The 19,205-nt window shown below is 31.3% G+C and overlaps 4 protein-coding genes across 4 annotated transcripts; 2 read left to right on the top strand and 2 right to left on the bottom strand.

The window, feature by feature from the left end:
* Positions 1–296: 296 nt before the first annotated feature.
* PKNH_1324400 (Plasmodium exported protein (PHISTc), unknown function) lies at positions 297–1,683 on the bottom strand (the record flags this gene model as incomplete). The annotated part of the gene is made up of 2 exons (XM_002257985.1): positions 297–1,262; positions 1,486–1,683. The coding sequence occupies 2 exons, from the start codon at positions 1,681–1,683 to the stop codon at positions 297–299; spliced, it is 1,164 nt and encodes a 387-aa protein (XP_002258021.1).
* Positions 1,684–7,227: 5,544 nt separating this feature from the next.
* Positions 7,228–8,761, top strand: PKNH_1324300 (tryptophan-rich antigen; the record flags this gene model as incomplete). The annotated part of the gene is made up of 2 exons (XM_039113520.1): positions 7,228–7,401; positions 7,631–8,761. 2 exons carry the CDS (start codon positions 7,228–7,230, stop codon positions 8,759–8,761), a joined length of 1,305 nt encoding a protein of 434 aa, XP_038969898.1.
* Positions 8,762–10,956: 2,195 nt separating this feature from the next.
* Positions 10,957–11,875, bottom strand: PKNH_1324200 (conserved Plasmodium protein, unknown function; the record flags this gene model as incomplete). Its single annotated transcript, XM_039113519.1, has 2 exons — positions 10,957–11,270; positions 11,659–11,875. The coding sequence occupies 2 exons, from the start codon at positions 11,873–11,875 to the stop codon at positions 10,957–10,959; spliced, it is 531 nt and encodes a 176-aa protein (XP_038969897.1).
* A 6,094-nt stretch (positions 11,876–17,969) lies between these two features.
* PKNH_1324100 (sporozoite invasion-associated protein 2, putative) lies at positions 17,970–19,205 on the top strand (the record flags this gene model as incomplete). The annotated part of the gene is made up of 1 exon (XM_002257988.1): positions 17,970–19,205. One exon carries the CDS (start codon positions 17,970–17,972, stop codon positions 19,203–19,205), a length of 1,236 nt encoding a protein of 411 aa, XP_002258024.1.

Raw genomic sequence — 19,205 nt, 5'->3', positions numbered from 1 at the left:
CATTATTCTACTTCAAACCCTTCAGCAAAGGGCATAATTCATGTATAAAGTTCTCAGTCGACAATAATTCTCCTACCAAATTCATCGCACAACTGTAGAAATCATTATAAGTGCACATATCAGATGCCTTATATTCATTTCTACGATTGGTAAGACTCCTTTGATTTCTTATTCAAATATGCTTGAACCCATCATATATCGAAGAATGCGTTTTCTTTTCATTACAAGAGTTTGCACATATGACACATACATGCAGTCAACGCAGTCAGAATGTGTTGCGCTGTAGTCGTACCACTCTACTTATAATAATTTTTAAAAATGTTATCAATACATTTTTTCCAGACATTTTTTGTTTTGCATCGGAAATCGACCCACTTTCCCCTTTTAGAATTCAGAAAGTAAACAAAATCCACATTATTCTTCAATCCCTCATTAAGAAACTTTTTAAAATCTCTATAATCCCTAACAGTCATTTTCATTAATTCATCGGATGAAAAATCCACAATTCTTTTCCATTGCTTTAATAAAGCATCTTCTGGAATATTATATTCAATGCCTAATAATTCACACAACTCCCATAGTTGTCTTTGCATATCTTCAAGTTTACTATTTTCAATTTCTTCGAAGCTATTCCATAAATAAAGCAATTCAGCTCCATCCAAATTGCCCCTTAATCCTTTAATCCTTCTATATAATTCTTCTTCAGTTAACATTTCTTTCGTTTCAGAATCTGCATCTGAATCCTCAGCAAGCGATTCATCAATGTCCAAGGGTATAAATTCTGTTTCGTCCCATTTCTTTGTCTTTGCAGAACTAGAAACATCCTTTTGACTGCTTAATATCTCAATTTCCTCATAATAGACGTCATCACCGACATACTCTTCATCAAAATCTTCAAACTCTTCCCCTAATGCATCAGGTTCGCCTCCTTCTGATTCTGTTTCCCATTCGTCCTCGGAATCCTCTTGTGAGTCGTCTTCAGGTAATGAAACATAATACGTTATATTATCACTTCCATTGAAATCATAGGACCCACCTAAAACTGTTTCTAGTTCTTCATATCTACAACGACCGCTTTTTCCTTTTCCCTCCACATGAGGCGAATTTAAGAATGTTTCCTTGTCCTTGTGATTTCTCTCCGTATTCCAACGTTTGCCTCCTGGTCGATTATTCGCATTATTTTGTGATAAATTTCTTCCATGGATATTTCCAAAATTGAATCCGTACCTTATCTCTCCATTATCCTTGTATAATTGGAAAATCTGCCGAAAGGATCACCAAGAGGGGGATATGATGAAATGTTCTTTTAACGTAAAAAATGCGCCTTCAAATTGGGAATTTAAAACGCCACATGTGCAAAGCGGTAGCCCTGTCAAACAGAGCAAATGTGCAGCAGATGAAAAACATAGGCCCACAAGTGACTAATAAATATACTTATTCAGCTCGCCGCACAATAGCAAGATGCATAGTGGGTCTTTTCATTACCTGCAGTATGACACAAATAACGACGAATGACAGCGCAGCGCATATCTTAAGCGACAGAAAATGTGTCAGCACATTTCTTCTTTGACATTTTCCTGTTTGTAAGTTTTCCTCAGATCTGCCAGAATTCCTGACATTGATTTTTCTTCCATCTACTTGTCTTTTTGAAAAAGAAAATATTCCATGGTTAAAATATTCCATATTTCTCTTGTCATATTCGAAAGGCACAACATCACAAAATTTCAACTGACCGCTTTATAACCCCTTAATTTGTCCATATAAATGAAGAATGAAATAAATACTTGTACATGAAGAGTAAACATATATATGAATTAACTGTGCATATATATGTAACTATATATTTGTATATTTTGCATATATTTCTATGTACTCTTGCGGACGATACAAATTCTTCGCAATACCGTGAACACTCTCATGCAAAAAGGGGGGGAAAAAAAGAAAACAACAAATATTAGATATTTCAAACGTAAAAACCAACGTTCTAATTTGAGTGGCCTCTCAAATTAGAACGTTAGAAGGGCAGGTACAGGTGCATGTACATTAAATAAAATCAAATCTACTTTTTCATATTTATATTATAGAAACGAAATTATAATAACGAATAAATTATGCGACTAGTTCATAAAGCCTAAATCAGACTAATAAATAATATGCCCAGTATCGGTTTCTTTTCTTTTTCTTTTTTTTTTTTTTTTTTTAATTTATGATTTTTTCTTTCGACGAACGCCGTGAAAAAAAAAAAAGAACATACTAACAACAGTAATGCAACCTGCTCTAATTTGTTAACTAATTTAACGCAAAAAAGGGGTTTTCAAAATGGTTGTATAATATTCATTTTTTTTTATTTTATTTTTCTTTTATAAATAATTTCTATAGTACAATCATATATCCCCAATGCGCGGGATCTTATGTATAGAACAATTTTAAACGGGGCTGCAGCTGCTGGGAAAAGCAGAGTTGAGACTTGCCTCCGCTTTCAAGCGTTCATGCGCATGTGTACATAATAGATATATTATATTTACTGCATAAATGTTTACTAGATATTCACGCAAAATATAATTGTCCCTTTATCATTCTGAATAATCCCCACGTAAGCCACTTCTATAACCAAGCTTTTATCATAAAATATATAGAAAATTCTGTATCCTCTAAGGAGGAAGGTATTACTGTAGAGGTGTTCCTAACAATTAAATGTCCCGCCAAAGCTTTATGCGTAAATGAGTAAGTGAACCAGTGACTAAACTATAATTCTCATTTAATTTATATATAAACTTCTTCACATGGATGGTGCATATGTAACATATTCATTTGAATATTTTCCCTGTTGATATCCTCAACTTGTGTCCAGCGGCCATTTACTAAATGAACGATAAAGCATATTGGCTATTCTGATCATTTTATTTTTTTCAATTTTTTTCCTTTCCCTTTTGCGTTATTTGCATGTTTTTGCATTCTGCTTGTCCTACTAAAAATTGAGAGGTCTGTAGCTATAACTGAATTTTCATCATCTACTTATTCTAATGTGTAATTAAATATTTACAGAAAATAAATTGGTGCAAAGAAATACAGTACAGTTCTATTTTCATAGTACCTTTTTATCCTTCCCCCTCCCTTCTCACAAAAGTAGTGTACCTTCTAAAATAAAAATTTGAAATGGCCTGTCTCGCTAGGCAAACGAGTCTACTGAAAAAAACAATCATCCCTAAATGGGAAGCAAAAGATATCTATTAACATTTTTACAGAAAAATAAAAAAATAACATTTATTCTGTTATAAATATAGAATGAAATTTTACTGATCATTTAGGACAATGGTGGAAATTAGGAAAAGGCGCTCCCTAATATTAGAGACCATCGATAAAGAGCCATTTCCATATTTATTCCTATAATATGATATTCCTGTTAATCTTCACACAGATCCGCTTGTCACTCTAATGGATCAGTAGGTAAAATTATTGAAGGTGCGGATTTTCTGTTCATTTATATGTACGCATAAGTACATATGTTGAAGTGCATGCGTATAGTTGCAACCATTAGAACAAAATTGCATTTGCAATAAAATAACAAGCTTCCTTTTTTCGGTGAGCATGTCCGTCTTACAATATCTTACTATTTTACTACATACTCTAAAAATATGGATATATATATATATATATATATATATATAAATTTGTATTCGAGAAGTAGTATGCCCTTAGCAAACCAAATTACCCTTGAGTACGAACACACGCACGTACACGCCGTTTGTTAGATCTCCTCCGAAAACCTTATTCTTCTATATACATATATATTCCTGTTTATATGTACACATATACTTCTGCATGTGCATAACAACAGAAAAAGCTGAAAATTATACTTCTCACCAGGTAAAGTAGAACACTGTGCGAACAAATCGACGCCAGGCAAAAGAAATAAAGTAAAAGAGCTACCCAAAATTCAAAAAGAAAAATTAAATCTATTCGCACATTACTTAAAATGTATCCTTTCCTATGAGAAAAACATATCGCACAAGTTCTTTCTATATACGTGGTAAGAAGAAAAAAAAAATGACTTCTATGAAAAAGCTAACACAATAAAGAACACAATTTAAAATTCACAATCCTTAGTAAATTTATCTATTTATGATTTCTCCAAATTTGTAATAATTTTTTAATCAACTCAATAATTTATAATGAGAACGTATAATATAATACCAATAGAAGAAATGTTAGTACCAAATTGCAATTTCGTCCCACAACTTGGCTCCCCAAGAAAATTCCGTAAAGGAAAAAAAAAATATATGTTAACAATTACCGTACGATCAAAATAAATGCATGATAATTCTCTTATTTTAAAAAATAGTAAATAAGATATATATATATATATAATACACAATGAAGCCGCTGTAAGCATACGTATATATATACAACTGAATGTGCACCATATAAGGTTCACCATCAGAATAGAACAATTCTGTACTATAAAATAAAAAATATATATAAAAAAAAATCATTCCTTGTCAACTCGAAAATAAGGATATATTTAGCAACCCCTTAATGTAACCACTCCAAAATAAATTCATTCATATGTTAAGAAAACATTTTTGCTCTATTCATAAAGGGGCATACTACGCTTCTGTATCTATAACATTTTCGCTATCATTCATCCGCAAAAGTGCACGCATATAAATGTATGTACGTGTTCATATTTATGCGCGTACAACATCATCCTCAATAAATAAAGAAATAAACTAACCATAACATCCTTCTTTAAAAAAGCAGCACTTACTTCACATCGTAAGTTCATCACTGGTACACAAATGTGATCATACTATTAGAGACATACCTTTGTACAAATCCGCTTCCCATAATCCAAATGTATTTACTTCCTAAAAGTATACACATCAAATTATAATAGATTTTTCTCTCTATTTTGTTATCCATATTGTGTAAAGAGCTAACTTTCCTACTAACAATGATTTTCGAATCAGGCGGAGCGTTCCTTTTTATTTTAGACCTCCTCAGGTAAAAAGAAAAAAACGAATTATCAGTTAATACATAAATGGATATATTACATTTTTCAACCTTTATAGAAGAAGATATGAAAAAAAAGAAAAAAGGAAAAAAAGAAAAAAAATCATGCTTATATTACCGGCTTCTGATCTGTTGACACCCCGTAAGGAAAAAATATTTTTTCTACCATTTCTTATTAATGAGCTAAAATAATCAAACACACAAATAAAAACATTCGTCCTTGTAAGGCACAGACTTTTTGCTTTTTTAAGAACACTTATTTTGTAACCACCTGCGCGGATTGTAAATCTCGCAATGGAGAAAAAAAAAATGTTATAACAAAAAAAGGCTTCTTAATGGACCATATATAAGTACATATAAATAAATATATTACCCTATATCTTTACCTTCTGTAATTCAGATATATATTCGCACCCAACATTTAAAATATAACTTCCTCTTTTCTAAACGTTGCTGGGATATGTTAAAAATATATTTTTTTCTATTTATTAACTATAATTGGTGGCACGCAATTTATATACATCCTATATATCAATGTTCGTCCTTTTTAATATAGAAAATGTTTCCTCTTTTTTGCTTACTAGAAAAAAAATTATGATATAAATGTTGTAGGAAGGAAAAAATCAAATGTCATATTTTGTGGTATAGAACTAAGGACTAGGGGACCATAAATATTTAATATATATTTCCATAAATTAATGCCGCGCATTTTGTCGGGCCTAAGCCGAACAATTTAAGAACAAAAAATATAGGCGCATAAGGGAGGCATAATGCAACACTAGAAACTGGGAGAGAGTATGTTGTTTTTCTTGCTTTCTGCCATTCTATATTTTATATTATATTTATACCTTAGCAATCCGAACATACTTTTCGGTGGTACACTCAAGTACATTACTGTATTACATATGTATAAATATATACTCAACTTATAAAAAGAACTGCGCTAAGAGAAATGACATCATTTAAAAAAAAAAAAAAAAAAAAAAAAAAAAAAAGGAATATATAAATAACGAGGAAGAGAAAGAATTATATATATTAAAAAAAAGGGGCTAACGTTTTTCATGCCTATTGTATAAACCATAAAAACCGAAGCTTATTATATCCTTTATTTATATATATTTTTTATAAGCTTCCTTTCGTTTATATTTGGCCATTTTTTTTTTTTTTTCCTAATTAGATTATCTATATAAGTTTAATGGAATAAATATTACATAACCAAATTGAACCTCGTGCATGCGATGGACTTTTAACGACTAAATCAGTGTCATTCACAAATGCTCAATAGAAACAAGCGTGGTTTCGAATAATAAATTGGCACCAAAAATGACACCATATATTGCAGCAACGCTGAGACATTTTACATATTATATTTAAGTGAAAATGCATTTTTTTCGTAATTCTGTGTACTTCATTTGGTCATAAAAGTGCACTTGACATGATTTATTTATTGTGATGTGAGAAAAATAGAAAAACGCCCTTACATATAATTGAACGCATATATACTTTGTTGTTATTATATATATATGACTGTGCTGTTGTATATTTTTTACATATTCCTTAATGCCTCCTGTGAGACAGAGCCAACTTGTACCAAGTTGCTTTACTCCTTGAGTGCAGTCAAATAGAAGGAAAAATTCAAAATGCAGGGCCGAATTAAACTGCTACTATTGCATTTAAAAAAACGTTAATGAAACTTACATAAGTATAACGTACGCGACTTTATTTTTCCCTTTTAAAGGAAGCATTGTTTTTTTGTGTGAAGTCGGTTTCTCTTTGAAGGGGAGTAAATAAGTATACACAAGTAACTGTACACACATAACTGTTCATGAATAAGTGCGTTCAAGTAAATATATATAAATATATGCGTATTTGTATATGCCCCGCGTTGCCATTAGAGCATTATTGTCACGCCGTCCTTCAACAGAGTTGGCGCAATGTGCAACTATTTTTCCTAATTCATTTCCCTCCCATTCGTTTTGCATTTTTTCGTAATTTTTAGTTTTTCCTCCTTTTCACATTTTTCTCATTATGCACATTTCTATTTCCCCTTCTTTGTTTTAACCCCAAAGAAGCAGTTCTTCCTTTTCGCCCTACAAAAAACGGGAAATAGAAAATTGCAATACACATGAAAAAAAATTATCATAAATCATAGTGTTATTTTAATTAATAATTTGTAAACTATATATCTACCTGAACTGACAAATAGAAAAAATTATGGAGGTAGCTCATGATGAATCCGATTGTGCAGTATTAGACGCCTTAATATCTGCAGTTAGCACAAGGATAGGAAGTTCCAATTCAGCAGTAAATTTCGATGGAAATATTTCGTACTTTCCGGCTACTATTTACTTATCTATTCTTGTCGTTTTTCTAAAGAATGTATATTCGGTAAGGCAGCGCCAGGCTTGACTGCTCACATGTGCATATATACCCACGTGTGTGCACCTTGTTTCGGTTGTCCTCGACCTTTAAACCAAAGTGTTATATTTAAAATGTGAAGTTAAACTTCATTAGGAAAAGGAGAAAAAAATGCACTGGGGAAATTATAACGTGCTTGTGAGACCAATCATTTCGAGCTACATATAACAACACCCTCTCCCTTCTTTCAAATTTTCAGTTCTTAAGTAAGAAGTCGAACAGACTTTCCATAGAATGGAACAAAGGACAAGAGGACAAGGAAAACCATGACGAGAATGAGGACGATGATGACGACGAGGATGATGAGAAAGACGCAGAATATTACGACGCCAGTGATAGGGAGGATTCCCCAAAAGAACAGTTAAAAAAGGATAAAGAGAATGAAAAGCGCATAACAGAAGCAAGGGGAAAAGTAAAAGAAATGATAACTGAAGGAGATAATCAAAAAAATAACGAAGTTCTGAAAAATCTGGAGGGCATGACGGAAGAGGAATTAGAGAAATGGAAGAACGAAGAATGGAAAAAATTTATGGTAAATATCGAAGAAGAATGGCAACTTTTAAATTTGTGGATAGAAGAGGAAAGAAAAAACTGGATTGATAGTAAAGATAAAGAATTAGAGGACTGGATGAACAAAATGGAAAATAAATGGATGGATATAGACAATATAAATAAAGAATACCAATGGACGTTTATAAAGAGTAGCCTCAAAGGTGATGACCAAGGTCAAATAAAAGAACAGATAAAACATGAACTAAAGAATTTTATATATCGCGATTGGAAAAAGTGGCTAGGAGATAATGAGTCCTATCTAAATACATGGCTAGTGAAACAATGGATACAATGGAAAAACAACAAAATAATTAAATATCTCACCGTTGAATGGAAACACGAAGAAGATGAATACTGGAATAACTGGGAAAAAACAGAAACGTGGAAATGGTTAAATTTCAGTAAGAGGAGAAATTGGCAAACATGGAAAAACAGAGTTACCAAAGAAAAAGAAGAATGGGAAAACTGGGTGAAAATTAAAGAGGAACTGGTTATATACAATAAATATAAAAAATTGACCCTATGGGTCAAAAGAAAAAAACCTTCTATTAATCAGTGGATAGAATCACTCGCTGATAAATGCATTAATGACACAAGATGGAACACTTGGATTAATGAAAAATATAATCAATTGGTGCAAAAACATAATATGGAAGAAGAAAAAGAAATTAATGAGAAAATTGAAAATAGAAAAAACCGTAAGGCTTCCGGATATATATCCCTTAAGAATAAACTTCAATCCGTAAAGGAAGAAAAAGAAAATGATCATACCGTATAGACAAATTCAGCCAAAACTTGTAAATAGGTTAATATTATTCCAAATTTTGCGATTTACAAAGGGGTGTGAATATAAAACAGATCTGTGCTTCTTTATCATCCAAAATGCATTTATGTTGTAAAAAAAAAAAAAAAAAGTATATACCAATTTGGTAGAAAATTTCCGAATCTGTAAAAGCCAACAGAACATTGGGAGATAAAGAAATAAGTGTATTTCATTTTCTACGTGATGCGCGTTCTGTACATATCGTCAGAAATGAGAAAAATCGGAGAATTACTTTTTCTAGAAGAATACTTATCGCATGTTCATGCAATACCTATTATTCCGTGTCAGGATATATGAATTATTTTTCATCCCATCGATTTTTAAAAGGGGGGAAGGGTATGAGGGGAAGTAAATAACATTCCTTAAACAGCCTATATGTGCGCACTACTGACATGATGCCTGTTTGCTAAAGGAAAGGAGCCATTTTGTAACATATCTCTCTACACAGAGGATAACGTTTCACATTTGTATGGGTGCGCTGATCACTTCAGCCCTTCGATGTTATGGTGACGATTTTCCTTTTTAATCAATGTGGGGCTAACCATAGATGCTTCAATCAATGGATTCCTTTTTCCGTCTATTGTGTGATAGCGATCATTTATATAAATGAATTTTTTCCCGCTGGGTCTCTCCCCCTCCCCCTTGTCTATCTTATTTGGCCTTTTACAAAATAGATATCTCAACTTTTTTTTTTGTAACAAATTTGTATATTCTTATATGTCCATATAATTCAATAGGTAAAAATATATGATTTTATTTTACCTACAATTTTTCCTCTAATCTTCCTTCCGATTTTTTTTTATGATTTTTTTTTTTTTTTTTTTTTTCTTCATGTTGAACTTTCAGTCAATTTTAAATGCATCACAATTTGTGCCATTCGACTAAGACATCGAAAGCACAGTTCTGATTTTCGAAAAGAACACAATCTAAAAATGCCAATTTAACTATGAAATAACCTTTTTCCATCACTTCAAAATGATGTTTTAGGTCAGCCACAACGAAGTGGAATATATATCCTAATCTTACTCGTACTAAAATGATGTCACCACAACACAAAGGTTGTCTCCCCCTCCAACGGTTCTTAAGCGTGGAATCAATTTGATAGTAATTTCACTAACAGTGCACTATTTTGCTGGAAAAAAAAAAAAAAGGACAAAAAATAACTACCTAAATTTCTCCACTTAATATGTTCCATGTGTTTACTAACTTTTTTTAAAATGTAATATGGAAAAGTATGTTTTCCCCTTCAATAAATTAAAAAAACTTACATTTTGAAATTGGTAACCAATTCTTCTCATTCATGTGGCTTCAAAAAAAAAGAAAAAATCTATATCATAACGTGTAAAACAAGGGGTAAGTGCCCATTTTTTGTGCAATTCTAATGCCCGTGGAAGATATATCAGAACAGGCCTTAGATATATTCCACGTGGTAGCAATAGAACAACCCAATTGGGATACACTAAAACAGCTTAACATTCCCATAAATAGCAGCTATGGTTAAATCATTGTTATCTACATAATAGCCCCATGTTGGGGAAACCGTTCAAAGGCTCCTCATAATGAGGAAGGTAACGCAGCATCAAAACATCTCCTTTTTACAATAATAACTTTTAATTAATAAAAAAAAAAAAAAAAAAAAAAAAAAAAAGGCTTACACCAATACTGCCAAAAGGTTTATTCTCATTTTAACATAATTATATTTGCTTTGGCGGGATTAAAAACATATTTATATGTGAATACACCTAAATATATACATATATATACATAAATATGTGCATGTGTGTATAAGTGTATTTGGATAATAAATTCGTAGATATAGTATACTCTTAATGCACTAAACCTTAAGAAAAATAAGCATAAATTGATATACTGTTTATAAATAACGGAATGTACACTTCAAGAATTAGGGTTATACATGCTATAAAGAAAAGAACAATTGGAACAGTTTACTGTTAACAGCACCGCAGCGCAACAGGAGTGGAGATAAAAATAAATGTGTTAAGAAAGTGGCGACTATTCCCCATTGTTCTGTTACTTCGCCCCCGTGCTCTATCTTCGATGATCCAAGTGTTCCAGATTTTCAAAGGGGATATTTAAAGAAATACATTCGAGTTTAATCAAGGCGTTCCTATCATGCCAAGGCTCTTTTATCACTCCAGTGCCTCAATGAGGAAATTCTTCTTTTTCATATTGTTAATGTTCCACTTGTCAAAAATTAATTTACCAATCATACTCTGTTCCTGCTCGAAGAGCTTGGAAATGCCTTTCACGGCTAAGTCCGCTATGGCACGTAATGCTATTATGGTTATCAAAGTACCCAAGGTGAAGGTAGCCGTTTTATACTTTTTCTTTTTTCTTCGAATGATACTTAGTTCGTTATCTTTTTCGTAAATTTCTCTCAAAAGCATTATGTTGCGAGAGTCGTTCATATCTTCCTTATTGATCAGGCTTGTTAGGAAATCATCTGAAGGTTAAGTAAAAAAAAGGATTCGAAAACATTTGTACATATACAAATTAGCATTGTTGTAAAAGGGGAGAATACAGAATGAAACAAATTAAGAAAACTAAGGTATATAATACAAAAATATGACACGCACGCTGATAGTTTTTTACATATGTAATGGTTAATTTTTAGCGACAGAGTGCAATGAAAAAGAAAACATAAACAAACTTAAAAACGTGGTTTACATAACAAAATGGACGCAAAAACAATGTGCACCTACAAATTGCTCTACATTTATAGCTATACATGCCACACGTCTGTGTCCATGTCGCTCATACATATGACATGCCCCATATAAAGACTTGTAGTGCCCATTTAACGCCACGATTATTTAATTCACTACTCTTACCTTTATTTTTCTTGATATCCTTGTCCTTACCCTTATCCTTTTCCTTATTTTTATCAATGGAATTTTCATTCTTCTTGGGAGTTCCCTTTCCTGCAGTAAATCTAGATTTCCATATATCCTTTTTTTTATTAGTAATATTATCTCCCTTTATCACATCGCCAAAGGTTATCAGGAGGAAAAGGTTAATGACAAGTAAAATCGGTAATTTATGCTTCATTTTTTTTTATTACAAGTGATTTTATCTTCTTCTTTTCTTTCGTTTTTTTTTTAACTATGTATTCTTAATAAAATAATGCGATTCATAAATTTCTTTAAAAAATATATTAATTGTTTCTGTTTGCTAATTTAAAATTTTAGAAAAATACGCGTTAGCGATAATTTTTTTTTCTCTTATTTGTAAACAGTAATAATAAAAAGCAGGTAAAAAAAAAAAAAAGAAGGCCAAAAAAAAAAAAGAAGGGAAAAAAAAAAAATTCAGATAGGAAGTGATCAATCAATGGGTAATTTCGCAATAGGTAGAAATGAACACTAAAAATATATATAAAAATAGTTAAATAAATATATATAATAGAAGCTTAAAAGTGTGCGGAAAAGAAAAAAATAAAATAATAAATAAAAGCCAAAATTGAAAAATAATAATAAATTCTAATGTAGTTACGCAAATATTGTATGACAAAATAATATAGTCATGTGGTAGGAAAAATATGAATACCAATTTTACGCGGTAATTGCGCGGTAGAAAACTATAATTCTTTTCCCGATATGTTTATATATACGCCCGTGGCGCTCGCATAATAATATATATTATAAGATGGTATACATATAATTTGGTGCTTACTTTTTTTCTCGCTTCAAGAAGAAAATAAATTATTCTATTATTTATTACTTCACCTAAAAAGGCATATAATATACCTTTTGTCATGCCACGCGCACGGGTATATTTTTCTTCTTCACAATTGGTCTTATTATTATATAATTAAAAGTATTTCTAGGAAAAAAAAAAAAAGGCTAAAAAACCCACGGGTCCCCAAGGGTTCATAACGGTTAAAAGGTTAATTATTTTTTCTATTCAAAAGGAGCACAAACTATGAAAAAGCTGCAATTCTTTTAATTTTAAATAGCCCATAATGGGGAAAAATAAAACTACAGCGTGAAATGCAAAAGAAATTACAAAAAGGAATATAAACTTTAAACTGATGCATTTTTCTAACCCATTATTTCATGCGCGGAGGGGGGGAGGAATACATACTTGGAAGTATTCTAATATCCTCTGCTGTGTTATAGAAAGGTTATTTTCACATTATATAATTACATCATCTATGGGGTCAATGACCACTGTGGTTTCTCACTTCATAGTCGCGTGGAAGAATTACTATATGTGCTATATACCATATATATTATATATATGTTTATATTTATACCATATATCACATGTCCATACGGATGAAAAATTCTATGGGATGGTTTTTAAATAACTTTGCAAATATTGTGGCGGTTTTCCGAATTAGGATTCAGGATAAATGCATTTATATACATAACGGCTATTAAAATATATTATAGACCTTCCTATTTATAATAAAAGTGGAATTATTTCAAATTCAGAGAAAAGGGGCTGTAGTTATAGGACTACCAAAATTAATTAGTATAAAATTACAAATTAGGCATTATCTTTTTTTTTTTTTTTTTTTTTCTGCTTCTTCCTGTTTTCCTACATCTAAAAACAAGTTCAAAGGGCTTAATAAAAAAGTAAATTCATTAATGCGTATTCCAGGTAGTAGAAAAAAAAGAAAAATACTTTCCGTTTCTTTACAATTATCTATTACTAAATAGTGCTATAGAGAAAACAAAGTAACTGACTTTTCCTACAATACTATGAAAAGGAAAGATAAAACTAGATCCCTTTTACATAATACCATTTCGTCTTTTTTTTTTTTTTTTACATATATTGCAGGAGACAATACATAGTAATAATAACTCCCTCAAGCACATTTCAAATTTGTTAGGCTGTCACCCCACTGTTGTATCACTAATCGTTATATTGATAATATAGCTGTCTTATTATTTTTTTTTCTTTTCTTTCTTTTTTTTTTAATTCTTTCCTGTACCAAGCAGAAAAAAAAAAAATTCACGCAACATAATACTTATGCACAGTACACGGTTGTCTATACAACGCCTCATGTAATATTTTACTTCCTAAACGCATAGCATGCATAAGTAAAATTCAAATAAGAATATATTTACGCGCGTACATCACATATATATGTTGGCATTTTTTGGTGTCTTTCTTATCAAATTTCCTAAATTTCTTAATTCCAGATGGGATGTTAGGCGGTTATTGTAAAAATGTTATATTAGCTGCGTAATGAAAAAGTACATAATGTATAATGTGCAAGGTAAATACTAACACTATACATACGCTAAAGATTAGACAAAATATTTGCCCCTACAACGTAGGAAAATCAGCAATGTGTACTTTGGAACCCCTTTTCCTAGTTCTTTAATCATACACAGTAAATGATCATTCTCCCTTCTTCACATAGTACTGCTTCATTTATATTTTTCCATGTTTTTTTCCGTCTATGTGCATATTGATGTATATACACTGTCCTGTGTATAATTACATTGCCGTTCACGCGAGCACATATATATTTATACCCCAACATAGAAATAATCTCACTTACATTAACATAAACACACTTCGCTATGTACACACAACTTTAACATGTCAGCACACTCTTAGCCAGATCCTCAAAGAAGTTGATAAACTAAGAAAATGCTTAAAAGAATAATATTTTAGGGGAGACCTTAATCGTCATCCCCTTTTGACTCATTTACCCCTTGTCCATATAAAGGCTTAATAGTACAGTCTTGAATTTAAAAGGGGAACTTACCTTATGAGGTAAGTTGAATAGCCATCCCCTCACACAGCTTAATCAGCAGCACGAGAGAAATGGAATACTTCTAGAGTGCCCGATGATACACCTTTTAAGAAAATAATTTTGAATTGTTCAGAACTTAGAAATAATCTACTGACCGACTCCATTTTACACATTTCCCTTAATTTTCCATCATTGAATTAAGACAGAATAATAAGAGAATTTTCTAAAAATATTGCCAGAAACTTCTTTTTTTCGCATTAAATATATAATACTCCTTTAACCACCATCGCTCATTTTTTGGGTAATTAATTCTCCAAATGAAGTTTCTTCTTTGGGCTTTTACAATGTCTGCAGTAAAACATGTGAAATTACACGGGAGAACATATTATAATATATTCCTCCTTTAGCTAGCTAACACATACATGCGCAAAGCATGTGTGTAAAACGTGCCCCATATACATCTCAATATTAATGGTCAAATTTACGTGGTGAAATTGCAAAAAAGGAGGGAGGCGAATTTCACAATGCTACTTTCATTCCAAAAACACTGGATCAGAACATTGGAGAAAATAAATGATCCTATATTTATGATAGGGTTGCCAAAAAAAAAAAAATAAAAAAAAAAATAATAATACGGAACTAAATGAGCCTACTGTCACTCGTGCACATTTGTTGTAATCCCCTAAATAATTGCTCTACTACACCATCGCAAAATGGAACTTTTCAAATGCATCCATCCACACTGTATATTTATGCAGTTTTGTTTTATAATTAGAAGAGCCACACATCCTATAGGATCCACATTTTTGCATTTACATATAAGGTACATATAATGATAATTGGATCTTTGGCATATAATATAACCTAACAACAACTTACAAAGGAAAGTGCACGCAAAATGACATAACACCTATTATTGTAAATATATATTATTATTGTGCACATTCACTGGAAGCTTCTTTTTTTTTTCCAAGGAAGAAGATGAATTAAAATAAAACAGATAAAATTAGGTAAACATTGTGGGGAAAATATATAAATGAAACAAAGTCTCATATATAGTGCGATTCGTGTTTGTTCCGGGGGATGATATAAAGAACTGCAATTTTTCAAAATTTTTATGAGAGTTTCCAACATATTGGATGATCATTGGATCATATATTGGCACCCATTTTTTGAAAAAGGAGGTAATTATTAGTATTGAAAATAATTAAATTATGCCTTTTTGTTTTTTTCATGCGACACCTTGCACTTATTTTCACCACTGCGCACCGCACACACAGTATAGTAACATTAATAAGAAAGCGGAAATCTTCAAACCATCAAAAAAAGAGGACCTTTTTTTTTGCACAAATTAGGAACTATTTAAAAAAAAAAAAACGTGTAAACTATATATGATGAGCTATTTACGTCTTGCAGTGTTAGCACTATATATACACTTAACATACATATTTTACGTATACACAAATTGTGCAATGTGCCACACAACACACAGCTGTGCCTTTTTTCTTTTTTCTTTTTTTTTTAGGCATGTATTCATTAATAAACGTTACAAATATACAGCTATATATAAATGTGCAAAATGGTAATAATGCGCAAGCACACAAAAGCTCATATGTAGGGTGCAACAAACAGAACGGAAGGCAACACACCTTAAACATCGAATCAATGCAAAAAGCAGTTCTTTTGTGCCCTCATAAATGAGTTAACACGAATTAACCATGAGGAGCGGATGGTGTTATAACGCGAGAACACCAGAACACCGTCGCCGCCGTGCGCGCTTACGTTCCTATATATTTTACCTTGTATTATTTCGGCATAAATCGCACAAAAAAAAAAAAAAAAATTAAACAGAGGGAATTATTGAATGTGTCCTATATATTACTATTCAAAGCAATTAATTTTTTTTATAAATTTCTGTGTGAACAAAGAATAGGACTATATTCACCTTCACCCTTCACTCACATCGCTTTATTAGCTTCCTTTTTTTTTTTGTAAAGCCACAAAAAAAAAGGTGAAGAGCACAAAAATTTCACCCCCCCTTAATTTTCTATGGCGGAATTTTAAGGCCGACAACGCAAAAAACTTGTTCCTTTTACGGCTTTTTTTTTTTTTTTGTTATTTTAAAAAAATCCCGCAAAGAAGGCACACATATAATATATATATAATAAGTATAATTTATTCTATCCTTACTTTTGTGCACTAATTTTTTTATCACTTTCACTGAGAACAAAATGCACTCCTTTTTTTACTGTACATTTTTTTAAGAATTTCAATATTTATAAAATTCTACACGTATGTTTGTTTGAGTATATTAATACATTTATACGTACCTACAAGTTGCATGCAGAAAAAATTTTTTCTCCACACGAGTATTTATTTTATGTATACAACCCGCATCAAAAATATGTGCGTATAAAAATAAGACCACATGCAGTTCACTTAAATGCAGATTAAAAAGATGAGTAAACTATATTCGCCCTATGAACAATTTTTTTGTAATATAATTAAACAGTGTTATAATAAAAAAATACTGATCAAAAATACCGCTCTCTATATATTTGTGTTTCTTTGTAAAATATTTTTATATACGTAATAAATATAACAACCACATTTGTGGTATGAAAAAGAAAAGAATTGAAAATATCGCAATTTATAACAATTTTTTGCAAATTTTGGGTAAATATAATATTATATATGTCATAATTCATAAAAAGAAAGCTACTTTCGTGCAGAGCGATAAAACACCCACACCGCCACCATCCCCCCCCTTTAACAATAAAATATTCGTTATTTTAAGAATAAAAAAAAAAAAAAAAAAAATTTGAACACCAGACAACAGAGCACCCACAATCCACCACATTAAAGAAGCCAAATAATAAATTGGTTATACGAAGAACGCAGCTATATATGAAAACGTCGTTGTATTATATATACACACATTATTTATAAAGAAATTTACTTAAGATTTATATGTATAAAAAATCCTCGTTTTATGAAGTAATTTTCTTCCGCCTCTGTAAAAGTAAGACTAAGCAAGCTATTTTTTGTGTCCACCTTTTTTTTTCCGTTCGCACCACTTAAAAATGAATATGAACCTTCGACACGCTACTACAATGATATATAATTTTTATTACACACTATATTACAAAAAATTCATAAAAAAAAAAAAGGATTAGATTAAGAAGGTGAAGTATATACCACATATACACGCACACCTTGAGTACTCCATAACAAACACAAATGAAGCGTCCTTTAAATTTGAATTTGCACTTTCCTAATTAAAACATTCAGCACATTTAATAACTTCGAAACGTATATTTATAAAACTTATAATAGTATAAGTTATATTTTGTCATATACATTTATTTAATCATTCCCTCCCTGTATATTTTACTTCCATATATTTTTATACCAGTAATAGAACCGTGCAAAATGTTGGCGCGAAGAAAATACCATTGCTACAACTCCCTCCTTATTATTAGTACCCTACTCTTTTTCATAAGTACATTTATGCTGTGTTCATCATCTCAACTTGAATCGGCACCTAACCCTGAACCCTCTCCATCCTCCTCATCGGTATATTTACGAGAACGTTATTATAATTATTCACCCAATATAGAAGATATATTAGGTCCCGAAGCCTCACAAATTATGACATCCCTGTATGAAACCATAGACCAAGATATAACAACAGCAGGTGCATATAAAAACGAACCCGATGATTATCAATCCAATCAGAGTAATAGCAACGAAGACGCAATTCTGCTGAACTATTTGAGCAGCGACACAGATAGCTTTGATGATTTAATGGACGAAATCGATAACCATAAAAAGAAGAAAAAAAACTGTTCCCCATTAAGAAAAACTATACTTAAAAAATCAGATAGCTGCAGTTCTCTCAGCGATTATGAACTCGATAATGAAGTGCTTAGACAAGCAAAATACGAAGAAGATGAAGATGAAGATGATGACTTACTTTTTGATGACCCATTTGAAGTAATAGATTATCCTTGGAGTGATATACTGGAAAAATTCCCACATAATACCAACCACACGAGTGAAGATCAACTTTCTTCATTTGAAGAAGTAGAATTAGATGATCCCCAAGAAGAAATGAAATTTGGGAAGCTCAAATTCTTCGGAATAGAAAACCCCAATTCGTTAAAAAAGAAAAAGACTATCGACCCTACTACAACGAAAAGGAACTTAAAAAAAGATGATAAAAAGTCTGATGCATCTCACATAAATAAGCATGAACAAGAAAAATTGGACAAAAGGGAATGCAGATCACGTAGACACTTTAAAAATCCAATTGAAAGTTTTTCAATTACTATCTCTTATGATAACTTTTTAAAACAAAACAATATGAAAGATCATCCGTCGATACATCATAAGGAAAGTGCAGAACCCTTTGCACTGGACGAATATAACTATAGAGATGCAAGGTATCATAACGTGAGACTGTACGTATTAAAAATTCTACATGATAACATAAGTGCCCTAGATCAAAAGGAATATCAATATTTAAAGAATCACAAATATGAAGTCGAAGACTACATCAAAATCATTTTAAGAAATAGTTTCATATGCCTTACATTTTCGCAAGAAGATCAACTGTTTAATGATGCTCACATAATGATAGATAAAGCCAGCATGAAAAGTATGTAA

This window comes from Plasmodium knowlesi (assembly GCF_000006355.2).
Source record: "Plasmodium knowlesi strain H genome assembly, chromosome: 13".
NCBI classification, from domain to species: Eukaryota; Apicomplexa; class Aconoidasida; order Haemosporida; family Plasmodiidae; genus Plasmodium; species Plasmodium knowlesi.
Note: the sequence above shows the minus strand (reverse complement) of the source record. Positions and strands in the feature narration are given on the sequence as shown.